Source organism: Numenius arquata, chromosome Z (assembly GCF_964106895.1).
Source record: "Numenius arquata chromosome Z, bNumArq3.hap1.1, whole genome shotgun sequence".
NCBI classification, from domain to species: Eukaryota; Metazoa; Chordata; class Aves; order Charadriiformes; family Scolopacidae; genus Numenius; species Numenius arquata.
This window is the reverse complement of record NC_133616.1, coordinates 35,009,516-35,036,006: the sequence shown is the minus strand read 5'-3', so window position 1 is coordinate 35,036,006 and position 26,491 is coordinate 35,009,516. Positions and strand designations below refer to the sequence as shown.

The 26,491-nt window shown below is 39.6% G+C and overlaps 1 protein-coding gene across 10 annotated transcripts in view; it reads left to right on the top strand.

Annotated features, from left to right (window-relative positions):
- The window catches only part of NFIB (nuclear factor I B), a 277,138-nt gene that overhangs the window by 177,745 nt on the left and 72,902 nt on the right, over window positions 1-26,491 (top strand). For all 10 annotated transcript variants that reach the window (XM_074166088.1, XM_074166085.1, XM_074166086.1 and 7 more), the window contains exon 3: window positions 22,411-22,464. In XM_074166088.1, the coding sequence (XP_074022189.1) occupies window positions 22,411-22,464 (54 nt within the window). The remainder of the gene's footprint in view (window positions 1-22,410; window positions 22,465-26,491) is intronic.

Genomic DNA, 26,491 nt, shown 5'->3' with positions numbered 1-26,491 from the left:
TCTAGCCATTAGCTAAGGAATGTGAGGAAGGAGGAGGTCTTAGTCACAACAATTCTGTAAAGCTGAAACATCTGTAGTAATGTTCCTGATAAAAGAAATCCTTTGATTTTTCCTGTCTTGAAAATTCTCATCAAAAGGAAGAGAACATAGAAGTAAATGTTGATAAGAAAAATTATACCTTCTTCCTTCTTTCCTTTGAATACTTAAGAAACCCAAGTGCCAGGGCCAGTGAAAATGTAAGCCAATTCATAGGGACCTTTCTAAACTGCTAAGATACAAAGATGTTTCCCAAAGCATTAAAATTACACCATCAATATAATGGAATTTTTAAATGTGATAAACAGAATTTCACAGTCATTTGAAGCCTGGAAGAGTTAAAATTTGTTCACTTCATTTTTAGCAAGCCTGTTGGCAACAGGCAACATAGCAAGCCTGTGGAACCTGGGGACTGGGGATGGGATCTTATTTTCTTACTGCTTACAACACCACAGTGCTGAGTTACATGCAAATATATATACTAGTCTTTATCCCAGGCTGCTGGCCTGGTATCAAACCAGTCAGATACAGTGAGATATTGGAATTTGAGCTTGAGAAGTCGTTCTTATACGTCTATTTTTTGTCTTCAATAAATGAATAGAAAAGTATTCCTGAGTACATGTAATTTTTTTTTCAATCCAGCTAAGTAAAAAGGGAAAGTTTTTGGGATTCCCTGTAAACTTCCATAGGGGAAAATGGCATGTATTTGTTTAGTGTTGTAACTGAAAGTGCCATGTTAGCCCAGTGAGGAGGAGAAATGGGGAACAGGTAGATAGTTATTTTTGAATTACACATGTACGTCTGAAAGGAAGAAGAGTGGCATGATATTCATAGAATGAAGTTTCATCTGTAGAGTCTGTAAGCAGTAGATAAGATAGAGAAAATGACATAAGTTTGTGAGGATAATGTTTTACATACAGGAGATTAACCATGGCAGATTCTTGGGAAAACAGAGGTGACAAAGATGTCCCTGTGCATATCCGACAGATAAAATATTTTGCACATAATCCCTCGCTAGGTTTTGTCTTTCTTTTTTTTTTCTTGTGGTAGAGAGCAGTTTAAAGGTACACTTATTAAATATTAATAGAAGACAGACCAATTGAAATTGCATGCCAATGCAGTCCCCATGCTCTTTGGAACCTTAACCCTAGCTCACTGGTTCTTTACAAGGACATCAGTGTTACATAGCTATAGCTCTGTGACTTTGACCCTGATTACTAATTAAACAGAGGGTGAAAGTCACTTATTTCAGAAGCCTGTTGAGTGGACAGAACTATCATAGTGAATGTCCTGTGTATTTACAGGGACAAAGATTTGCTTGATAGAGTAGAAAGGACTAAAAATGAAATAAAAGTTATATAAATAATTGACTGGGCTTGATCTGAAGTCTTCTGATGCAGCAGTGTGGCCATAGACAATAAGCAGTTCATGGATCAGCTGACTAGCGTTTTCATAAAAAGCTCCTGTTCAGATGTTATCATATAATGATAGTTAATAGGGAGGTAGGGAGGCCTAGGACAGTAAATAGACAGGGACAGCACCCACAGGACAAACTTGTTTTCACTTAGTGTTTGTAAGGTTGCGATTCTTCTGCTAATGGACTATTTTGTTCTGGTGTGGACACTTCCTATTTTCTTTGTTAATTCCAAATGATGATAAAATGTCTGTTATTTTTCAAAGGAAATTCAGTGGAAATATCATGATACACCCAAGCGTCACTATTACCCAAACTGCCAGGTCTACCTGGGGTTCCTGAGAAACTATTCAGTGAGCAGTAAGAAAGCAGTGGTCTCAACGAAGGCTCGAAATGCCTCTGCTTCAGTCATGATCAGTTATGATTACAGCACAGTAAGCATGCCCAAGGAAATCTCTCCGTTTATATTTGGACACAGTGAAAGAATACTCTCCCTTTATTATTCAGGCCCAGGACAGAATAGCTAAGGTTTCCTAGCTCTGGCCAAGGATGGGATAGCTTGGTGAGGACGTCCCTCTCAAATCAAATGCAGAGAGTCTGGCACAGCAGAGGCTTGAGAGGTGTGAAAGGGTTTTGTACATTTTGCCGGTTGTTTGGGAAAGAGAGAGATTTTATTTGGAAGTGAGCAAATACAATCGCTGCACAGGAGGTATCGGGTGTCTGGGACTTCGCTCATCCCTTGCAACCGAAGGCAGAATAGCTGTGCTTTGCAAAAGTCCCAATGCGTGTGCTCCTGGCAGAGGGGTAGCGTATGACGATGTAAGCATGATTTAAAACAATAAAATTAAGCTTCCCTTCAGGAAACCCCTCCTCCCTCCTTTTTTTCCCAGTTACGGGATACTGGGAGCAGTCCATTCACCTTCCCACCCATCGCCGTGCATGGCGTTCTGGTGAGCCTGGTGGGACCAACCTGTGGTGCCAGGTCCCGTGCTTGTCCGGAAACCCAGCTCCTTGCCTCATTTAAAACAATCACAGAGTTTTAAAACCAGCTTTGGCTTTTGCCCTTCACACAGGACGACACTAGGTCGACGACATTTCAGGATAACTGTTTGGCAGCCATTTTAGATACTGCCTGCGCTGAGAGCACTCTGGCTGCCAAAAATTGCAGACACTCTGTGCCAAAACACTCTTGGCAGTAGAGATAAACTTTGCAGAGATACACAGTCCAGAAATATCTTATAATTACAAAGCACAGGGGGCAGAATGTTTTTACAATACAGCTGTGCTAATGTAAACATTTAATTTGGCAGCCTTCTCCACCCACTTTTCAATTAACCGGGTTTATGCAGATACTTTAGGTCTGCAATAAACTTTATTGCTACTTCTCTTAGAGTACAGTTTATGAAACACAGATTTGAAATATTTTGGGGGCTTTCTATCCATTTAGCAAGGCACATTGAAAATGTTAGGCTGTCATAAAGGGAAGTGTCAATTCCTGTTTTAAAATGCCTTAGCTCTGGCTTCACTAAAAGCCTTTGCTTTAAAAGTATATATTAATTGGGGCCTGTCTCCTTTGGTTTCTCCCAAAGCAAGTAACAGGATATTAATAGAAAGAAATGAAATCACTTAAAGAGCTACAAAAGGACATTTGTGCTGGTGATCATTAGAAAAGACAAATGTTCCCGGCGTTGCAGAATGGTGCCACAGAGAACAGCTCTGAACAGCAGTTCTTACGAATATAATTGCAATAATTGTGTGATAGCTGCGGTAATTGTTCTTATAGAGTAAAAGAAAAATAATTTCCAATCACAAGTGTTATTCAGCCTTAGGCGGCAAAAGCAGCCAAAGATCCTTTCCTGCAAACTTCAGAATGCTGGAGGTTACAGTATTTTATAATGAGATGAGTTAATTGACTTTGTGGAACTGGTTAATGTTTTATAATGTAAGAATACATATTAGATAATATCTTTCCACTCACTATCAAATACATTAAAGTAACTCTCTCTAATTCCTTTTACATTTTTGTGGGAATGAAAACCTTCAGTGTGACTTTGAAAGGCCAAAATGCTGAGTCCCTTCCTTGCAGCCAGGAGCTTCCCAATCCTGTGAGGGCTCGCACCACATTGGAGGGACCATCCCTTGTACAGGGGCCCCATATTCAGGGTCTAGGCAAAACAGAGTTAGCGCAGTCACAGAATTAGTTTCACATGTTCTCCAGGGATGACAGACTTCAGGATTCAAAGGATCAGTTCACTTTGGACAAGCTGAGTAGTAGGAAAGATTGTGGGTTTTTTTTTGAAAGTATGTTAAGACTTCTTTAGTCATGAAACTTGGACTAGCATCCAAGAAACTGCTGTCCTGTCTGCTTTCATTTTGGCATTTGTATTTCCAGGCCACTCGTTGCTGTTGATAATGATGCAGTAGCAGAAGCAGAAGAAAGGCTACTGGTTGTCCCGCAGCAGTCTAGATGGTGGTCTCTGCCCCACAGTGCGTTCAGCTTTGGTTTGAATGTGTGTGTGGGGCCAGGAGGTGGTGGCTTGAGGAAGGCTGATGACTGGTAAAGGACACTGAAGTGTCTTCATGTGTGTTTTCAGCTGACGTGCTGAAACTTGTTGGGGACTGGGTGAAGGATTTTTACTTTAAACTTCCAATAAGGGAAGGAAAGATATGGAAGTAGACACAAGTGACAATGTCTGTGAGCATTGCTGAAGGCATAGTTTACCAGGTTTTTAAATGGGGGTGTTATAGCCCAAAAGCAAGTGGGAGAAATTATCTACTTCAGTGTTTAATGAATTCCAGAAAGTTTGATTCTAAGTGTTGAGTGAAAGGACATCAGAAAAACAAGAGCTTCTTCCAGTTGATTTGCTCATTCTTAATTTTCATTACAGTGAATTAATCTTAAATGCTGCTTTTTAAAAAAGCATATTTACTTTTTTATAATAGACATCAGTTAAATGTGACTAGGTTAGTATGTACTAAAGCATAACAATAGAGATATTAAAAAGCTAATTGAAGAAGGTCAGCAAAAGCAGATGTTAAAGCACTAACAATATAAGCTAGGGTCTAGTTGTAAGGATAATTCTGTCTTTGTAACCTACTGGGTTATAAAGATTGGCTGTGAGAGAGGGAATATAGTTTATGGATGGGATTGCAGGAATTCAGAATAACTTCTTGTCCCTCATGATCACAAGATAGTTTCTTAGACTCCTATTGTAAGAAGTGATAGTTACTTTTAATTGATTGTCTCCTTATTCTTTCTACCAATCAATCAATAAATCAGTCTTGCTGATAAATTGGAATTTGGAATTATCTAGCTGTTTTTAAGTGCTGTTCTCTTAATTAGGAATACAATTGTTCAGCACTGTTGCTATGATAAGAGTGTAAGTACAGCAGAGAACAAAGTGCTTTTAGGAGTAAAATGAAACTTTTTAATATACTTTGGCCATTTCATGAGCAATAAAAATTCAGTTTGGTGGTGAAGGGCCTCATGAGAGAGATCCTTATTCCCTCCTTGATTTGGCCACAGAAGTGTGTGAGAATGCTGATTGTGGCCTGTAGGCAGAATCAGCATTTTAAAAAATGATGCTTTGTAGTTCATTGGTGTTCCTTAAAATAAAATGGATTGTCAAGGTCGTAAAAGCCTGGCTACAGGAATGAGAGATCTGAAAGGCAGAAGTGAGAAATGCATTCTACATCTATAAAGAGATTATCAGTCACCTTTGACCACACCAATTTAGTTGATAATTGGTAAATAACAATCCATATAAATTGTAATCCCCTCCTCTCTTTACAGCAGTACTTTACTTTACAGCAGTACTGGTGATAATTGGAAAGGAAATAGCTCTTTTGTTTTGTCTATCAATAAATCTCCCAAACGGCTGGGTTTGGGACAAAGCTGTTTTGTACCCCTCTGGGAGAGCAGAGTCCCTGTGAAGCTGCTGAGGGTCTCCTATGTGTAAGGCAATCTCCAGGTCCACCAGGGAGCCAGGCCTTCCTGGAGAGTGGAGCAACATGTACCATGCTCTGCAATGAACCCTACGAAATTTGAGGTCCACTCTAAGTACAATGAGCCTTAACTAACTGATGGAGGAAACATCTTCAGTGTTCCTCCATCCGCCCACACTGGCAGTGCTGATGTCTTGGGGGGTTCCCACCTCTGCCTTCATGTCCATGAGCACCACTGCTGTGCTGCCCCTGATAGCAGCCTGCAGAGCACAGTGCTGGAAGTGAGCTACCTGACCCTGCACCTGGGATGGGAACCGTACCCACAGCAAAGTCTGAAACAGCATCTCTCCATTCAGGGCCCTGGGAATATGCAGAGGTGGCCGACAGCCACCTTTCCCAAAGCCCTTCTCTCATCCCAGATCACAGGTTTGAAGCTGGATGTTTATCTAATATTTGGGCAGATGTTGGAAGTCAATTAGTCCTGCTCAACCAATGTGGCAAGAATTAAAAAATATTTTCAAAGAGGTAAATGTGGTTTGGCACAATTCGCAGTGCACTGCATATCCTGGGGGTGCTGGAAAGCTTGGATGCCCAGGAATGGGGGTTGGGGGCAGAAAATGAGTGTGTTTGGTGGGGATCCTCTGCTCTGGCATTACCTTAGAGGATTTTTTAGAAAGATGTGAAAGCTCATACACATATAGTAGCAGCAAGCTTTTAACCTGCCAGCCCTTAGATGCTGGTAACAATGCTGTGTGAGTTCTTTAGGAAACACATAAACAAGGACAAATGAAGCATTCCCCTGTACAGCAGAAGACAGTTTAAATAGATTAGGCTCTGGCATAGCACTTAAGTTTATCAGGCATTTAGTGTTTAGGATGTACAATACAGCCGTATGTGGCTTGCCAACTATCTGGGCTTCCCCCACTGTTTCTGGTTTGGCAACGATATGGTTTTTCACCCTGTTGCAAATCTGACTGCCAAGGAGACGTGGCCAGCTTTCTGCTTCCTGTCTTCCTCTTTGTCCTGGCTTGGCCTGCACTCTGCCTGCCAAGTCACAGATGCCAAAAGCTTATACAAAAAGGTCAAACAACTAAGGTTTGAAATCACCTATGCCAACATTTGTGTTTTCTTTCTATTCTTCTGTAGTGGGCTAAATGGAATGTACACAGCACATAGCTGAGACAGGAATACAGAGAAATTTTTTACAATAGGAGTGTATGGATTACAGTTTTGCAAACTGCTCACAGAGGCAGTGAACACTGAACATTTTAAGAAGAATTCTGAGTAAAGCTCAGTGAAATGTGAAGTGCTAAAGACATATTATAACCGTTTTATCCCTCTCCCCTCCCCCATCCAGTTTGGTTTTGCATGCTTCAGCAGTTTTACTGTATTTTGGAGTCAAGTTCTTTTGGAGTTTAGTACTACACTTCCTTGCAGTTGGATGTGCAGTTAAATTAACGTATGTGACCATGTTGTATCTACTAAGAAAATTAAGCTTAAGGTAATATTTATAGCTGGGAAGTTCTAATAAGTATGTAGCTGTTCAGAACCTAAACTTCATTAAGACAAATCTGAAAACTCCTGAACTGAACAGTTTTTTATGTTTTTTCCTCAGACTAATTTTTTTGCTTGATTTTGATTCAGCTTCTCTCCATCTCATGAAGCTGAAGCAGGAAAATACATCTACCACTTCTCTTTCTGTAATGTTTCGTATTGTGACTATGGTATTCACCTAATGCTTTAATCTCCTTTTTTTTTTTACTAAACACTAAGGCTGATAATAGTAGCCATAAATGCAGCATGACTGTTGGCCATGAGTTGTAAAATTGCATGTTTGTAGGGGAAGCCTTCTGTTCAGATGATTCATCAAAGCCCAGGATGCAAAGCACAGCTTCATATTTCAGTCAGTCTTCAAAAGAGACTATTCACTTTATTCCTCATCTGCTCAGCCTCTCCCCTACCTTGCACACCTTTAAAGAGAGGGTGTTTCTTTAAAGTAACAGCAACAAGCAAGTGAAAAACGGGAAAGATCCTTTCAGCAACAGGTCACTTCATAATAAGCAACATTTGATTGTTTGTCTCTTGTTCAGTTGAGCAAGAAACCTATCCAGTTATTAGTAGCTTTACTTTGTTTAACTACAAGTATTTTCCTGGACACTGAGAAGGTTGCAGGGTTGAGGAATATTCCCAGGCATATGGTTGTGGCAGGAAGAAGGTAGAGAGAGATGGCAAAGAGAAGGCAGGAAAAAGGATTTGTTGTTGGTTGTTTTGTTCATACATACAGGTGGTTGCAAGTTATCTTATAGTAAATTGTTAACAATTTCATGTACAGTATTATTCCTAAAGTTAATTATAGACGTAGAACTTGGGTAAAAGGGCTGCCAATGTCATTAATGGATTAACAGTGCACTTCCTAGAATCAAACATGGCTTGTGGACAACCACTTCTAACTCCACACACACAAAGCCGCATACTCTGAATTCATTGCATACTGGCGAGTAATTTACTCACGTGTGTGCCCTCTGCTCTTAGTAACACAACAGAAGAATCCTCTGTAAATGTGGACGTCAATTGTTACTATTACTTTTCTATTCTGAAGGTGCCTTGTCTGTCTCTGTCCTTCCAGCTATGCTTCCCTGGGTTGCGATTTACACACCGCTAACTATATTTGCCCCTTAAATAGAGAGCATTAGTAATGGAAGGAGTTGAGTAGTCATGCAGCTTTGTTTCTTTTTTGGTGAATTCTTTAGATGTTCTTCAGTGCCAGGGTGGGGATAGTAATTTTCTCAGGTACCTGAAACATCAGTGCAGAGTTTTTCACAGAGCTTGATTTTGTGGAGTGTTTCAGGAAGTGTTCTCCTGGGAATGCCTGAAATCAGCAAGATGATCTTGATTGCTGCTGCTTAGCTTGTGACCTTGAAATTGACAAATCTGCCCTGCAGAAGGTAGGACTTTGGGTATGCTTATGTGTGATCAAGAACAAAATTCGGTTTTCAATATTGTTCCTTGCAGGCCATTAACCTTGAATTTGTTGTTAGCAGGGACTGAACACAGTAGTCATCCAATCCAAGGGTCTTCAGGCTGTACAAGTTGTTAAAATCGGTCTGCAGTCCCTGTAGGAAGGAGATCATCGTTCGTAAGAGGCACAAACTTCATTTTTACAGATTTCAAGACAGTAAGGAGGTTGTCATTTGGGCTAAGAATTTATCTTGGCTTTCTAGTGGTTTAAACCATTCCAGTCTTCATCACGAGTCTCCAAACAACATTGAGAGAACATATTTGAACAGTCTGGGAGAACACCTGAATGAAGTATGGAAACACAGGAAAAAGTTTTTTTTAACCCATAGTCCAGATATGTCAATTTACTGTGGTTCCCCCTGCTAATCTCATGGAAAGATATAGTCCAGAGAATTTGCCTTATTCTGCTCCATAATCGCTGCACTTTTTTTTAATGCCTCATTGCTTAATAAATTTTATTTCCTAATGTGATTTTTATTATGTATGTTTAGCCGAGTCTTTTTTTTTAAGTGCTGCAACATACTGATTACATTTTTTGCATCTGCTGATCATTAAAATGGACTTATGCTAATAAATTTAGGAAATCAGCTATCATTTTGTTGCTGACATATGCATTTGCTCAGAGATCTTCATATGATTGCCTATAATCTACGTGAACTTAATGCGGTGCTGTGGTGTATAGACTGAAGTGGCATAGGTGAGAGCTGTGCAAAGCTACCCACACTTGCTGTGACTGAGCCAACTTGTGTATGGGAAACAGTGTAGGCTTGCAAGCTTGACAATCTTCCGAGATTCGTGTTTTCTGGGCTGTCTCCTGTATACATACACATACAGTCTAACAAACTGTGGTAACCTCTAGACTAAACTTTGTATAAAGCTTTAGTTTTATTCTTATTGTCATGGCAATCTGTCTTCATGTGCTGTTTCCATCCCCTGAATACTTACATCATGCTGTTATCAATAGCTATGCATATGGAAGTGATTTGATTGTTCATTTGATTAAAATAGAAGAAAGAGGCCATACAGTAATGCTAGTGTTTCCTGAGGGGACACAGTGCTTTAAACTTAGAGCAGTCAAACTGGCTTGATATGGAGCGTGTTTTAACTTTGTTACACGAACTTAATTTTGAACAATTGTGAATGTAGGAAGGCTAATGCCAGAATCACTTTGGAAAAACTGGCCCCAAAATGTGCTGGCATACTCTTGCTTTCTGGTGGTTGCTTTGCTGCTGGTGGAGCTCTGTTGCCAGCCCTGACGTTTCCTCACTCTGCTGCGGGTGGGTCACGCACCCTGTTTGGCTCCCACCTGTGGAAGTGCATTGGTGCCAGTGAGCAGAAGAGCATCATGTGGAAAGTGTACATTGCCATAGGACAGTGTCAGGTTGGAGAGGGTTTGGGAAAAGCTTGGGGCAGGCTGACGGGCAGGCTTCTTGCCTCTGCTGTTATCCTGGGACTGGTGCCTTTCTTTTTTTTTTTTTTTTTGTGTTGGTTTTCTTGATTTGTTTTTTTGCAAGTGTGAGGAGTGACTAGTGGGCCCTCTGCAGCGCTTGCCTGTCAGTCACACCCACTGGGTGGAGAAACACAGCCCTAGGCCAAGGTGAATTTCATGAGAGAATTGAATTTTCTCATGTTCTTGCCGTTACTGATATCATAGTACTGTCCTGAAAGGCTCTATTGTTGTTCGTGTTTCACTTTTAAATAGGCATTAAAAGGATACTGTTGGTTATTCAGATGTACAGCATCTCCTGGAAAACTGCTTGAAAACATAAAAGCATTTTGGGGCTTTGGAGATTTGCTTGCTATAACTGTTCATAAGAGTAAAGATTATTGTCTAGCTAGCCAATTGATCTCATTTGCATGTCAATGCAAATTTTAGCAACTGTGTGGAAATCTGAACTACTGAAAGAGTGGCTGATCTGAATGAAGTCTAGTCTTTGCATTGCACAGTTTTCCAAATTCACATTAAGTTGCTCAAGCAGCACAGACAGATTGACTTTACCCTGCTCTGAAGTGTTGGCAGCAACCACAATGAAAGGAGGCTGGGCTAGAAAGGGAGCTGTAAGAACGTCTTTTCAGAAGCGAACAAGGTGTCTGTGTATTTGTGGAGGGCAGAGAGGGACAGGCAGAAGGGAGGAAGGTAAAGCAAAATCTGAGAAATTCACAGGTTTCCATAAAAGTATCTTCATCTGCTTGAAATCAGTCATAAAAGGGTCTGCTGTAATTACAGTGCGTACACTGAAACTCTTGTGCAGTGCACTGTGTCTCATCTAAGATCTTCAGGTCCAGGAAAAATACAGTGCAGAGCTGTCAAAGTGGTCGAATACACATAAAAAGATGTTGAACTGAATCTTGAACCTGCTCTGTGGGTGCACAGGGGGAAAATGATTAGTATTGTTCCTAAAGAAGGACAGTGCAAGTATTAAGTTGCTGTTTTTGCTATAATGTTTTTATAAAAATCTGAAATATTTCTGTAAGGAATGCTGTTGTGAAGGTGCTATTGTTTACATTTATTCCTGTTCTCTCAGTAATGCACAAGAGAGTTAACATGTTTAACTCATTAGACTTTCCCCTCTACAAAGCTCCGAACATTGGTCTACAAGGAAGATAACCCTGAAGCTATATGCATGTATAATTTCACCACACACACGCACAGGTACATGAATATACAAACTTATTAAAATGGAAAGGGCTGTTTGGATTAAATGTTATCATATATCTTTAGCCAGTAGAAATTTTTTAAGTAGAAAAGGGCCTTTAATAAGAATGTAACTCCTGCAGTTACAGTAGATGTGTTGAATGTCTAAAGTTACTCACTCTGGCTTCATGTCTTGGAGCTGTTGGGTGGTGCAACCCCTTTTACTCTCTGCCACAAACTGAAACTTAAGTTTCTGTTGTATTTTCAGTAAACTTGTACAGGGTTTTTTAACTCAAAAGACTTTTTTTATAGCTGCAGATCAAATCAGACTTGATAGATTTCTCAAGGTCCTGCTGTGGTGGAACAGCAGTAAGAAAATAAGCCTTAGAAACTCTGGATGGTTAAATGATGTTCAAGGCAGTGGCAAGTTACCCGGTGCGGTAAGAATTTTGAGTTAGTTGGTTTGGTTTGGTTTTTGTTTTTTTTTTTTTTTTTTTTTTTTTTCTTAATTAACACTCAATTTTTACTCATGCAAACCAGAAAAAGTAAAAAGTAGTAAGCAATAAAAATAAAAATCTTGGAATTTGAATCCATACATCTGTTTTTTCAGATAAAAAGTAGTATCCTTTTTCCAAGTATATAATACCCTTAGGTACTACAAGCGCATGTGCCAGCTTTAGTAAATAATTTGAAATGCAAAGAGCAAAAGCAGCCCCTGCTGTGTATCAAACCAAGCATATTTTAAAATCTTGACTGCAGAACTGCAGTTGATATTGTACCTATGTCAGGGAATTTTACCTACGTAGATGATGCTAATACATTAGAAATTAGCCAAAGTGGGTGATATGCTGACGTGTATTATACAGTGAAAATTACAGAATTAAAAATCAGATACTCCCATGTGATATCAGCCACAAAATGATAGAATTATGTTGGGAAGACACAAATGAACATCACATAGCATTTAATATTTCTTTTATAGCTTTTGACCAATATGACTGCAATGGCAGTACTATTGCTAATAGAGAGATAGGGAGTCTGTGGGAAAAGTGTTCTTTAGAATTGTAGATTTTTTTAAATTTGAAAGACAAGGTTTAAATCAGGACACATTTGTTTTTTTTCTTTTTTGGTTACATGCTTTAAAAAAAATTCCTTGTGTTTTTTTGCAGAACATCCTTGCCCAAACACAAAACTCGGTTAGTCATATATTTCTGTGGGTTAGTCAGTTCCACATTCCAAATTCTCCTGTGACACATCATAGGATTAGGTACTTCTAATTTTTATCTACTGTAAAAGGTCAAAGTAGACAGAAAGTCAATGCGTTGATCAGAATTTTTTTTTGATCACTGTTGCTTTAGTACTCTATACATCATTTCTTCTCATTATTTATTCATTACCAACTTGCATATGCTGGAATATAAACATGGTGACTGAGAGCACACATGCTATTCCAGTCAAGTGTATAAACCACTGGTATGAAAGGGTAGGGTGATTTTTCTCAGCCAGTTGTGCATTACCTACTTAGTGGCCACTGATAGATTTAATCTTTCTTTTGTCACTGTTAGTTCGTTTTGATAGTATGTGTGTAGGAATATGGACAAAAAGGTGCATAATTTGTCTATGAATTTTTAATTATAGCAGATGGAATTAAAACCACTTTATAAAAAATACAGTAACATAACCTACAAGTTAGGTGTATTTACTGCCATTTGAGACATTGCTCACATAAACATTATCTATGATAAAAAAATACATTACTCAAGGATACACAGAACTATGGCATTTCTTATGCCCCATCTCTGTTAGATGTAAGGTAATATCCCAGTGTTTAAAAACTGCGCATAGCATCAACTGGCAATCTCAAGATAAGAAATTCTCTGCAGTGTATAGGCAGCATTTGAAAAAACCCCAAACCAATCAACCAACCAACCAAACCCAAACCATCACTCTTTGGGGTCTTTTCTTGATGTATTCCATATATTTTATGCTAAAAGTCATGTTTTACCACCAGTCGTAAACTTGAAATTAATCAAAATGAAAACATAGTTGTGGTAGCATTGTGGGTCATAGTTCAAAATTAGGAGGTCCTTTAGCAAATCTTACCGTATTTAGAAACATTACAATGATACTTAGGTTGTAAAATCATTAAGAATTTTCCCTCCTATTTCAGAGAAAACTTCAGTTTTGTTTTGGACTCCTAAACACAATTATAGTGACTGGCAGAGATATTACCTCATGCTGTTCTTAGCTGGTTTGAAGAAATACTAAACACTACAGTGCTCTATTTGGAGTTTCCATGATATATAAAACCCCAGCATTTTAGTATAAATGCTGTTTATTTCGCCCAATTAGTGTATAGTATGGTGGCGTACTTAGCATTTTAGGAGATCTCTGTCTACAGAATAGTAGAGAGGCCTCATGAGCCTCTGCTAATATTTGTAAACTACTTTGTGGGTTCTTTGTCAGGTGATGTTTTAGACTCGCAAAGCAGCATATGATTGTAACTTTCTAAAAGGCTGAAGAATCCAGCTCTTATTACTGTATGTTTTAATGGAGGATGCTATGAACTTTGAAGAAAAAAATACAGCCCTGTCCTACAGTATTTGTTGAACTGTGCTTTGTTTTCTACTTTTAAGTGCCTCGTCCAAAGCTAGCTGGAGCTAGCTTCCATTGATTTTAACGACCTTTGACTGAGACCCATACTGAACAAAGCTGATTTTTTTTCATAGTCATGTCATCATTATCCCATGTCTAAAAACATTTGCCTTATGTAGTGGAAATGTGTATTTTATCTCCCTGAACTCTTTTTGCTTTACTGCCCTAAAATGCAACAGAAAATGAAATCCTGACTGCATGGGAGTCAGTGGTAAAATTCACCTTGACTTCCATGAAACCAGGATCGGTGCACAATTTCTTAGTAATAAACATTGCATGAAGATGAGGGTCAACTTTTGTCTTTCACAGTGTAATGAAGTGGCCAGTTTGTTCATTGGCTGAAGGTATATGCATACAAATTCCTATTTTTTACATACAAATATGAACTTCTTCATTAATACAGTCTATCATATATTTTCTTTCTTCTCTAAACACCCAAATAAGTCTTTCACTGTGTTCTGCCTTTTGCTTTTCATTTTCTAAAGAATCCGTAATAAAAGCCCTTTATGATACATACCTTAATGTAAAAGGTTTCTTGGTTTCCAAGAACAACTTCTGAATATTTCTGACTATAGCTAGTATCAACAGTATCTTCCAGATGGATGAAATTAAGCGTTCATATCTCATCCTTTCCTACTGAAACCAGTAAGTTTTGGAAAGAAACTTCATTCTTTCACATGCATCCACATGTGGCAAGATACCTATGTAAATCTTTTCTTAACGTACATGTCAAAAAAGAGCTCAGCTAATATTTCCAAGTATGGGAAACATTTGTTTCAGGCCATGAAAAAGTATAACCCTTTTCTTAACTTAAAAGTGTGTGTACGTGAGCGTACATGTACATATATATATATAATATGTATATATTCCATGCACAACTTATAACACAGCTGGGGAAAGTTGTTCAGTTTTCAAAATGAGCAACATACGGTCTTTATAAATTGTATAAGAAATATTTTGAATAAATAAGTGTTGTGATTTATTTTACATAAACAAATAAGGGAATTTAAATTAAAAAGATAAATCTGTGCATGGGACATAAAGCTGAAAAGCTGACTGTGTTATTGCTATTTTGGTTCTGGTAAGTGCTTCTAGGTCCTTGAATTTCTTTCAGCTATATAAAAACTGGATTTACTCCCAGAGCTCCACTTCTTAACTAGGGCAGTTTAAAAACTAAACAAGGGCTGAGTCAGTTAATTAATTTAAATGAGATTACAAATCAGAAACACATTACGTAATGTTGATTTAATTACCATTTTTTATTTACCTAATTAAAACACTCTGAAGAAAAGTTAACAGTCTCGACAATGGCCGGTTGGGTGACTTGGCAGCAGCAGATCGGAGCTGCTGATAAAAGGGGAGGTGAAGCAGGGAGCCCGCCATGACCTTTCTGTCTGCCCGCCTAGCTGGGATCTCCCCGGCCGGCCCCGAGCGTGGTGATGCCTCCCGTGGCAGAGCCCAACGTGTGCCAGGGGGACGGAGGGGCTTTTGGCTGAGAGGCGTGGGGGTTCCTCCCAGTCGTGCCGGCCGCGGGAGAGCTTGTCTGCTGTGGGAGGGCGCAGTGTGGTGAAAGGGGACGCCGCGGTGACTGAGGGGCTCTTGCCGTGTCCCCACTCCAAAGCAAACAGGTTTCCAACCAAAATGAAAACAGAGCCCAGCTTCTGCCTGCCGGGTCGGCTGTCTCCTCAGCCGCAGCACCTCTATGCCTGAACCTTGAAGGCTTTTGTGAAATGGCAGGCCTGCTTGAGCTAAAACCCAGGTGCCTGCTGGAGCCAACAGGCAACTCAGATAAGATAGCTTAGCTTTCTGGGGCCAGCAGTCACCTCCGCTCCTTGCTGCCTGCTTCAGATAGGTGAAGGTTAGATGGCAGCACCCTTTCAAGGTGAAGGAGTACAGGTCACTGTTATGATACCTCATGGTTCCTGGTGTGGTATGTGGGTGCTGATGAAGCCTGCCCTGGTAGGGTCAGCATGTCCAGCCTTCAGAGTAGCTCCTGCCACTGCTCTGTTCTCCCAAGAGGTCCCTCCCGTGCCCCCTGGGTGCAAACTAATGAAGGGAGCAAAAAGCAGCGGGGATTACTTGCCAAAATGGAATTTACACCGAGGAACTGAGGCTTTCTTGAGATTTGAATACACCTCATGTCAACAGCAACCAGGGCTGCTATTTCTGTGTCAGCTTAAGAGCCTTTGCACATAGGTTTCTTTGGCATGCTTACTCAAATCTGTGAAAACCAGGTCTGCAAGCAGATCAAAGCTTATGATATGTCTTCAGAACCCTGGAGGATGCCACAGAGCCTCTGCAAGCTGAGCAACAAGCACTTCTTCCTTGCATAGCCAGTGGCGTTTGCCAGTGCATTTTTGTCTGGGAGCCAATGCCACTGCCCCATGGCTTGTGCCTAAATGCCTAACTTCCTTTCTCTGCACTGCTCATTTACCACCAGCTAGATGAATACCAAATGTGTTAAAAAACTTGTAGGGCTAGCGCCTCATATACTTACGCAGTGTAATAGCATTGTATTAGATAGTGGTCTTGGTGAACACAGAGGAACTCCTGGCAGATAAGGAGTAGCAGAATGACATTTTTAAAGGAAGTCACTGTTTCTGTGTTGTGGAGGGCTTCAGCCTGGGTGTCATGAACATGTATTGCTAATAGAATGTATGTTGTTGGTAAAAGATATCAGACTTCAATGTGCAAACATGTCTTTCTCATGGTGAAGCCCTACTTGTTTTTTTGAGGACCTGCTTCCTCCTTGTGTGAACTGTAGTTCATATATCTAAAGTGATATAGAATCATAGAATCATTTAGGTTGGAGAAGTCCCTTAAGTTCACCGCATCCAACCATAAACCTAACAGTGCCAAGTCCACTACTAAACCATATCCCTCAGTCCCACATTTACACATCTTTTAAATACCTCCAGGGATGGTGACTTGTCCACTTTCTTGGGCAGCCGGTTCTGGTGCTTGACAACCCTTTCAGTGAAGAATTTTTTCCCAATATCCAATCTAAATCTCCTGTGGCCCAATTTGAGGCTGTTTCCTCCTATCACTTTACTTGGGAGAAGAGACTGACCCCCACTTCTAAGGCAGAGAGCAATAAGGTCTCCTCTCAGCCTCCCTTTCTCCAGACTAAACAACCCCAGTTCCCTCAGCTGCTCCTCGCAGGACTTGATCTCAAAGAAAGTGGTGGGGGTGAGCATTTTGTCATATGAAATCAGTTAGCCAAAATTTTCGGGGGGAGTATTTTCATTAAATGCAGTGGCCTATGAAAATACGAAAAACAAATGCCCCCTCAAGTTAACATACTTCTGAGAACAGGGGTGATACTTGCACTGATTTAATTTCCATGTTTAAAACATCATTTCAGCATATACTTAATACAAGACAACACTTTCAGCTTGTTTATATCATGAACAAACTGTTTTATCACTTGAGTTGGTGTGAATAAAATTGTACAATAGTTAAGGATCATTAGGTATAGAAATAGTATACAATGAAAGACATTGCTTTTGCAAAATGAAATCATTAAAAGTATTTGGGAAGCTTATAAATCGAATCAGTTGCTTTGTCAAGGTAAAATAATGTAGTTAATAGAAGGTAAGTATGTAGTAAAATTAGGAAAATAATAATTAACAGTAATGATGTAAAGTACACAGATGAAATTATTTATTTACTTTATGGATTTTTGCTGGTCACGTTATTGTCTTCAGAGAAGAGGGAGCTACCGTGCTTTTTTTGTTGCCGTGAATGTTTTCCTAGCATGACTATGTTCTGAAAGTCTTTGGAAGATGAAGTGTTGATTTGGAAAGTCTTTTCCCCACGAGGACAGCCCAGCAGTGGAGCTGGGGCCAGAGAAGTTGGGCCATCTCCATCCTTGAGGGGTTTCATACCCTGGCTTTGTAAAGACCTGAGCAGCCAAGTTTGATCCCACAGCTGAACCTGCGCTGGGCAGGGGCTGGGACTGGAGACTTTCCCAGATCCCCACCAGACTGGGGTGTCCTGCAATCCTATCATTTTCCAGAGTACAACCATTTGCTTCAAGTTTGTGATGTCACGGGGCAATGTAATCCTGAAGGATGACAGCTTGGGAGTCAGCTGTGATCCTTGTTAATGGTAGTGACTGTCAGTTGTCAAGTCAAATGCTGTATAGGTACATGAAGGTTTGAACAACATTAAACTGATACTTACATGGTGCCACATCGCTCTGGTCCTTTATCCTCCCCCATACTCAAATCATGGACTATCAAAGGACAGGGGTGTGTTTACATGCTGGTGAATGATTAAATTAGTGGCTGTCAGCTGAGATTAACTGAGCCCAGAGGCTGTCTCCTAGCCTGTGGCAAATGAAAAGTGAAATGTGTTCATTGAAAACACTGCGGAAGTTTATTTGATTAGTATGACACCTGTGAAGAATCTGCTTATATCTAAGACATGGCTCAAGAAAATATTTTCTCTTTTGACAGATTCTGCCTCTATTTGTTTTCAAGGCCTTCAATGTTATGCTAATGCAGAGAGCCTTAAAAGAAAAATTCTTTGTATGGTATGGGGCATAAAGGAGATATAGCATAACTTACTTTTTAAAGACAGTATCCATTCTTATCAGCTGAAAAATGACAGGTTAGACTACTGAGATGAGCAATTCAAAAAATCCCTCAGGAAGCTAGTGAACAGCAGCGTGACTTTCTTGGCTTTGCTGGTGTGTGCATCCTTCCTGCTGCTACTTGTCAAAGACACGGTGGTTCAGTGGGAGAGAGCATCTTGTCCCTCACTGGGTGGCAAACCATCAGCTTTCCCATGCCCCGCTGCTTTATGAAGCCAAGAGAGATGTGTCATGGCACCACCTTTCTCCTAGTGTACATCAGGGGAAATGGATGTTTTCTTCTCACCAGCATCAGGCCCCAGCAGTCAGTTTTACTTAACCCTGGCTGCAGTGAGATTTGCCTGCATTTATAAGATGCTCATTGGGATTGACCTCTAGAAATGAAAACATGGGAATTATTTAATTGTAAAATATACCAGCTTCTTGACTCATCCTTTCATACCATCTTCTAAAAGAAAGAGTAATTTGAGATAAAGAGTTTGAATGTCCTGGTGGAAGCCATGCCGAATCATCATAAATTATACATAAAGTGTATCAGCTTTCCATGAATATCTACCAGACATCTACTCTATAAAGGCTGATTTGAACCATTCTCATGTAAACTGTTCACCCATAGAGCAATAACATATCAAGGCATCAGCCACTGACTGTTGGAGCAGTCAGCACCAAGAAGAGCAGAGCAGAAGATACGTTCTCTGTAGTTGTGAGGTGCATGTGAAAGCAATTCTGTGGAAATGGTTTGTGTAGGTGAGTTTTTGCTCTGTAGCAAATAAGGATAAGTACATCTGAGATCTGTGTGGAAAATTTTTTTCAAGAAATGCACATTAACGGTCAAATTTGAGAAGGAGGTTTTTAAAACAAACAAACAAACAAAAAACAAAGAAAAAGAATAAACTAAGGGAACCTACAGCTGGGAGCTACCTAAATGACAATGTTGAAACTTTACATGATGGGGTTTTATTTGCTACTAGTTGTATAGCTTTGCTTGCAACTTCTAGCTTAGGAAGTTTTGTTTTGGTTTTTTTTTTTAATGTGCATAGAATTATTTGGGTGGAAAATTGAATGCAAAGCCAGCTAGGCAGACAATGAGTCTGGTTTATGTCTTTCTGCATCACACTGGAAGAAAAGCCTGCAACTTTTAAACCCGGGGCTCATGTTGTTAATTAATGATCGTGTGCAGATGAAGACAAAGAAAGATTTAAAGTGTCTTAACATGTCTTTTGCTTCCTTAGTTTCTGTGGCCTTCCAAAAATGCCTCTTACTCCCTCTTTCAGAAGAGCATTGCTCCAATGTCTCTTTTCATTCAATGTTCTGCTTATAAATTAAGTTATTCATATAATTTATTCCTATAATGATCATGGATCTCTTGTACTTTGCAAGGCTGTTTGCATCCAATCAAATGAGGAAAGTGCTTTATAATTACTGACACTGATAAGAGAATTGGATTGTCGCAGACCATCTTAGGTCTGGGTCCTTCATCCTGAGAATGAGACACTTCTCTTTGCTTAAAGTGCAGAGTTACGTGGGCTGATACTCATACAGAATACAGTTCTTTGCTCTCTCAACTTTCAGTGAAGAGTTAGAGGAGTTGCTTCTCATATTCAGCTTACAATAATTCTTTACTTTCTCAAGATCATTGAGATGCTGCTGGCCAATATGTTAGTAGCATCTACTGCTTAAAACCCTATAAATAATAGGGTGAGAATAAATATGTAAAAAATGTGATTGGTAAGTAGTTAACATAAAACAAAAATAAGTCTGTCTGGCAAATTATAATAACTAGTCAACTGTTTATCCCTATAACCGGAAAATTCTTTTCTAGTTTATCTTACTATAATATGATAACAAATTGTTTAAACTGCCATCAGTCTTTAACCCCTGGTTCCAGAAAGTGGCCATGTTGACAATGAGAACGTAGGAGTAAAGGCAAATTGCTGTGCAAGAGCTAGAAAATATTCTTCACTTTGTGCATCTTTGTACTGAATTTTAACAGGACAAAACTTCAAAGGCTTTTCTCTGGTAGGCCTCATTAATCCAGTTTCAAATCTCTGCACTCCCCAAGCTATGCTGTCCAAGCTTTATTGGGTGCATCTGCTACCAAATTGACACTTTATTTAGCCACACATCTGCAGTACTTTTACGCTTGAAACATTGCAGTGTAAAATTAATCTTCTCTGATAATCTTAGTTTAAATAATAATACATTTGATTTGCAGAAGCAGAGAATGTCTATTGGAAGAATATTCAAGCTCACCCTCTGGAGGGTGAACCTTCCCATTGCAACACAGGGAAAAGGGCATTTGTCCGTCTAGGGGTTCATTTTGAAAAGCACTTTATTTTTGCATATCTTGTAGCTGTTTGAGTTTTCAAATTAACTTGATTTGGTTTTTTTGAAGGGATGCGCTGTATCTTATCGTGAAAAGAAACAGGCATACTGAATGGCTACATAATTGTGCTGTACACTGGGACTCTTAAGAGTACTTGGGTGCGCAAACTTGGATGTGTAGACTTTGGCCAGGAGGCCTGTCCTGCATTCTTGCTACCCTGGGTTGAAGAAGATAGAGGAAATTTCATGTTAAATTGGTTATCCAATGTGTTTTTTATTGTATGCAGGAGTGAGTTCATTCAGTATTGGAAAATTCAGTTCTGTTTTTAGTACCATTTGAACTGGATTTCCCATGTGCCTTGGTCTTCTAGTACTCCGGTAGACCCCCAGATGCTTGTCTTCTGTGACAGCTGGCATTCAGATGAACTCAATAGAACTTGAACTGTGGAATGGATTTCCAACTCAGATAATATCTTCTGTAGAGTCAAGCTTGTGTTAACTTAAAGTGCTTGACAGACATGTGTCAAGCCATGTTTGCTAAGCTACATAGCACGTGGTTGCATATTTCAATGAATTTCTTGTAGCAGGTGGAGGGAATCTTTCATTCTAGGTTGAGGGCTACATTGGCTTTAAGAAGAAGTGATGGGGATTGAAGGACAAGGATTTGTTTATATGTACTTTACTCCTTTTCTATTTTTTTTTCTTTAATTTGGACATTGTAAGCACCAATGTATTACAGAGCTCTTGACTTCCCTCTGGGGTCCATTGGCGGTAACAATTTCTGCAGTGCTATGATGCAATCTTTTGGTGGTCCTATGCTACTAATAAGCACTGCTACATTTTAAAAAGAGGATATTTTTTATTCAGACTGTAAAACTACTCTGCTCCATTTTAGATACCTATATACAGAAGAAATAGTTGACCTTAATTTAATTTCTTACTCTTTTTGTGTAAAATAATGCCTGTCATGTCTTACTTTGTTAATAACAATTTCTTGCAGTGGAGCAGGGTTTTGTTATATTATTGGTGTGGGAATACAGCAAAAAGTAGATAGTTTTAAAAGCAATTGCTTTTATGAGTAAGAATATCATTATTATTTAGTGTGTTAACATCAAATTGCATTCTCCTCTTGGTTCGTTAGGTGCATGTATCATGAAAAGACCACTCTTTGGAGTCTACCGGGTTTGGGTTTTGTTAGTTTTTCTGCTACATAATCTTCATTTCACAGCGGCAATTCTCACAGACTAGGAACAAAAAGCCTATATTGTATTAAAACAGATGGTCATGTCTTCAGTGCAGTCCTGAGTCTGTGAAAGCAGTAGACCTTTGTGCTTTAAGGAAAGGGTAAAGAAACTGGACTCATCACTGCAAATGCCATTAGTTGCCTGATCCAGTACTCCTTTCTGGTCATTGCCTGAGAAGAAACTACTCTGCTTTGCTGATTACGCAATATTATATTTGTGGGGTGGAGGAAAAAGGAATGAAAAGGTACCCTTGTAGATGTGTTTACAACTTGAGTATTTACCTGAATGACTCTCTTGTCCTTATTCAGCGATCTATGAGTTCCTCTTATTAGGATCATTGCATCTTTCACAATGTTTCTACTTCTGAATAAAATGGTTTACATATAGTGTGTTTGTTCAGTAATGCCTTCATGTAGAAAGTCAGGGAAATGACCTTTAAAGAACAAAGTTAAGTATTAGTTTAATGCTGAAGGAGGGTATTAAAAGGTTGCGAGATACTTTCAAAACAAATTAGTAAAACATTTCTTTCATTTCTTTATAGATTCTGGACAACCAGGAAGTCCAAGCCACAATGATCCTGCCAAGAATCCACCAGGTAAATATAAGTTCCAGAACATGTGCATCTAACATTGTTTGAGAACAAAGATACTACTGTTAATAGTTAAAGAGAGCATAATTGGTCAGCAACCTATTTTGCACTGCTAAGTACATATAATCAGGACAAGCTGTGATTATTTTAGTTTTTTTAAACTGGCAATGCCTCAATTGTAGTTCCAACATTCATTTAATCTAAGGAATTTTTCTCTCAGTTCATGGTTTTTAAAATTTCATAAATGGGGATGGTCAATGGAGGAATGAGACAAGATCCCAAATAACTTTACTTTCAGAAAAGTCTTCAGATGCTACAATTATTCTTTTATCTCAAACAAAACATAATTGACCTACCTCTAAATTCTGTGACCTAAGCCACCAGCTTCTTTACTTTTATTTTATACGTGCAGTATAAAGTGCACATATGTTATTTTTTAGATATTTTTCATATAATCTCAGAGCAGCTTTTGAACACATTGTTAACAAGTCAAGCTAGTGATATTTAGAATTATTTTGAGAGAGATGTCAATGTAAAGCCTTTCAAAGATTCTCTAAAAATAAGAATCAAACCCAGACTTTGCAATTCCACACTGTTTAGACCAAAGGTTTTTCATATTTTTGTGGAGTTATCCTTCTAACCAATTGGGCTGTGCTGGCTGTTTTGTGAATTTTATCGGGGTAAGAAAAACAGAATCACAGAATCATGAGTGATATGGGGTTCAAAGGGACCTCTGGAGATCATCTAGACCAACCCCCCTGCCAAAGCAAGTCCTCCCGGTGCAGGTTAAACAGGAACTCGTCCAGGCGGGTTTTGAATGTCTCGGGACGGAGACTCCACGACATCTCTGGGCAGCCTGTTACAGTGCTCTCAAAGTAAAGAAGATGGAACTTCTTATGTTCAAGTTTACCTCTTGTCCTGTCACTGGGCACCACTGAAAAAAGACTGGCCCCATCTTCTTGACACCCACCCTTTAAATGTTTATAGGCATTGATCAGATCCTCCCTCAGTCTTCTCCAGACTCAAAAGACTGAAGTCCCTCAGCCTTTCCTCATAAGAGAGATGTTCTAGTCCCCTAATCATCTTCGTAGCCCTTTGCTGTACCCTCTTCATCAGTTCCCTGTCCTTCTTGAACTGGGGAGCCCAGAACTGGACACAGTACTCCAGAGTGTGGCAAGTGTCAACAAGTGCGACAGACATACTATCACTTTTTAATGAGCTTTTAAGGAGTGACTCCTGCCACCACCATCATGCTGTATCTTCTCATTTTGGCTCTCAGAAAAAGTGTCTATCTGAAATAAGCTGCAACTGACTCAGTTTGCTCTTTTTCTAAATGCGAAATGAACCACGCTCTAACCAAGAAGTAATTGTGTGATGCTAGGCTGTTACATATACATGAATATTTTCTGGATCTGTCCAAACATTAGGGAAAACAGCCTGCCTTGTGGCCTTACAGTTTTGTACTATGCATACAGTCAAAGTATTCTTACATGTGGTGGAATATGTTAGGTGTGTGTTGCATATCAATACCCAAACGAGGGAGAAGCATCATAGATTGTTATACAAAAGGCCATATTCTAGTAGTATAAATCCCAGAAACATAGACTGGAAGACCGCAGATATATTTTAGAGATATGAGGGCAAAGTCAACAAGGGAAAAAGGGAACAAGTCAAATAGTGTCATAAGCTCTTTTTCAAGTGATTTTTTTAGTGTAATTTTTTTTTTTTTTTTGCAAGGGATGATGCAGACTTGAAATCATTTTGGCTGGAGACTTTGATGCTGTTTCTCTCTAAACTGTGTGGGACGTTGTGTAGGCTTTTATTTCTCTATTAAAGAGTGACATAAGTTATGTAGGATAGTGGTTAAAAAACCCAAACCAGAAAATTTACACCTAAAACAAGCCTGAAGAATTTCCTCACAGATAATCACAGTTTTGTAAAACTTGGAGTGTTTCTCTGTGGAGCGTTTATTTTTATTATAGAATATCTCTGTTTGTGAGTGCAAGAAAAGCCAAGTGTATTCATTTCCCCTCGTCATTTTGAAGGATTCTTTGTAGCCTCTGGGTTTGGGAAGCTGAAGGCAGAGTCTGGAAACTCACCTTCAATATGTTTCAAAATTCTGTTCTTAAAGTACCATTTAGCATTTGGAGTAGGAAGGTAGAAGTGTATATTTCACGAGTAAGGATCACATCCTTTGGTGAGTCCAGTTGCACCAACCCTCAGTCTCAGCCCTAGGCTACTTCAGCCGGGAGAGGTGTTGCCAGCAACAGAGCCCGGGAAGGCCAGTATACGAGCAGACCAGTTACAAAGGCTTTCTTTTGGCAGCCTTGTGGGGCAAGAATCAGATGCCCCAATGTTTGAAAAACTCCAGTGTCCCAGAAGGTATAAGGAGATAGAGGGCAGAGGAAATCTGTAGCTGGTTTCATCATGAAATGTTCTGCTTGAAATTTGAGCATAACACTTTCTCATGCTTCGGATACACTGCTGGCAGTATTATTCCTTTATCTGCTGCCAAGTGGGGAGAGAAAATGGAAGCTGTGTCTTGCTTCCCTTGAAACCCTTCATTTAAGCTGAGACAGAGGCATAATTGAATGTCATCTGTCTATTTGAGGGTACATGAACTTCTAGCATTGTTCATCCTCCCTATGTGATACTGTCTTGGGGTTAAACTCGCAGGAAGAAAGTGTTGAGGTTTAGGAACTGCAGAATACAGGACTACAGGGTCTGTGCAGGAGAATGAGAGGGAGTTGCACTCCTCTCAGTTTGTTCTTATTATACTTCACATGAGTCTTTTTATTAGAACCAGGCAGTTGCTTTTGTCAGAGCCCCAGAGGATATCCACTCTGAGGTTTGTTTTCAGTCCCAGACCAGGAGCACATGGACTGGCAGTGCCAGGAGGGTTTGTTCTTCTATCATGTTTTGGTCTGATGCCTGTATGTCAAGGAGCCAGGGCGCTGGCAAGGGATAGGTGCTGTTAGGTTTTGGATGCCACTACCTTCACAAAGACATTGCCAAGGAAGAGGAGGTTGGAAACTGAGTGGTAGTTGGCGAGGTTGCTGGTGTGAAAAGTGGGGTTTTCTAGGTTTGGCTAGACTGTTGCATTCTTTAGGGTGTCTGGTAATTTGCTGTCTTAACCATGGAGGGAGGGCAATGTCATTTGCCAAACAAAAGAACATTAAGAGCACTTGCTGGAATTCTTTACAATACGTTCCTAAAAATACACTGAATACTTTGATAGCATAATACAGTATTAAGATGGTGTAGCTTGTGGTGAAAATGGTATGTAGCTTTTGTAGCAAGATACAGGGATATCCTCCTCTAAGTTTTATTTTTCAATAACTTTCATCTGGTATATTTCTAAAGAATGAAACTTGCTTTTCTGAGATCTGGGTTGTAAAGGTTACTTCTCTGCAGGGATTAAGTAGGTTCCAGACAGATAGATGAGCTGAATTGAGAGAAGAGTCTGAACATGTCTGTTGTCCACATCAGTCATTAAGTTCCTGGAATCTAAAACTTTCTGTTATGCTAGCACAGTGCTAACTATTAAAATTTATGTGGTTTCAAAGAGAGAATGGACATGTTCTTGGATCCATTGAGGATGAGTGAACAGATAGAGGCACACCTGGATTAATAAGTTTTAAAACTGAAAATACTTGGAGCCTTGGACCTATCAGTCCAAAAAACCCAACCCTACCCTATTTGTTACTATTCTACTGGGCATCTGCTCAGGGCTACTGCTGAAGGCAGGCTGTTGAAAGAGAACTAGTGTGGCAGTTTCAGTGTAATACTGTATTATTTGCTCCGCACAAGTCGCAGAGGTCTTTTTTATAGCTTAAGAAAATTCAAAAAATTAGCCTTCTGTGTCTTGCAATACCTGCAAAGGTGTAGGAGGATACATACTGAAGACAGAGGGAGTGATCTTTCAGTAAGTTCATCTGTTAGGCATAAGAAAATTATGAGGGTGAGTAAAAAGATGAAAGCTAACGATATTGGCACCAGTCATAACAATTTGGTCTCCAGTGATACAATCCTT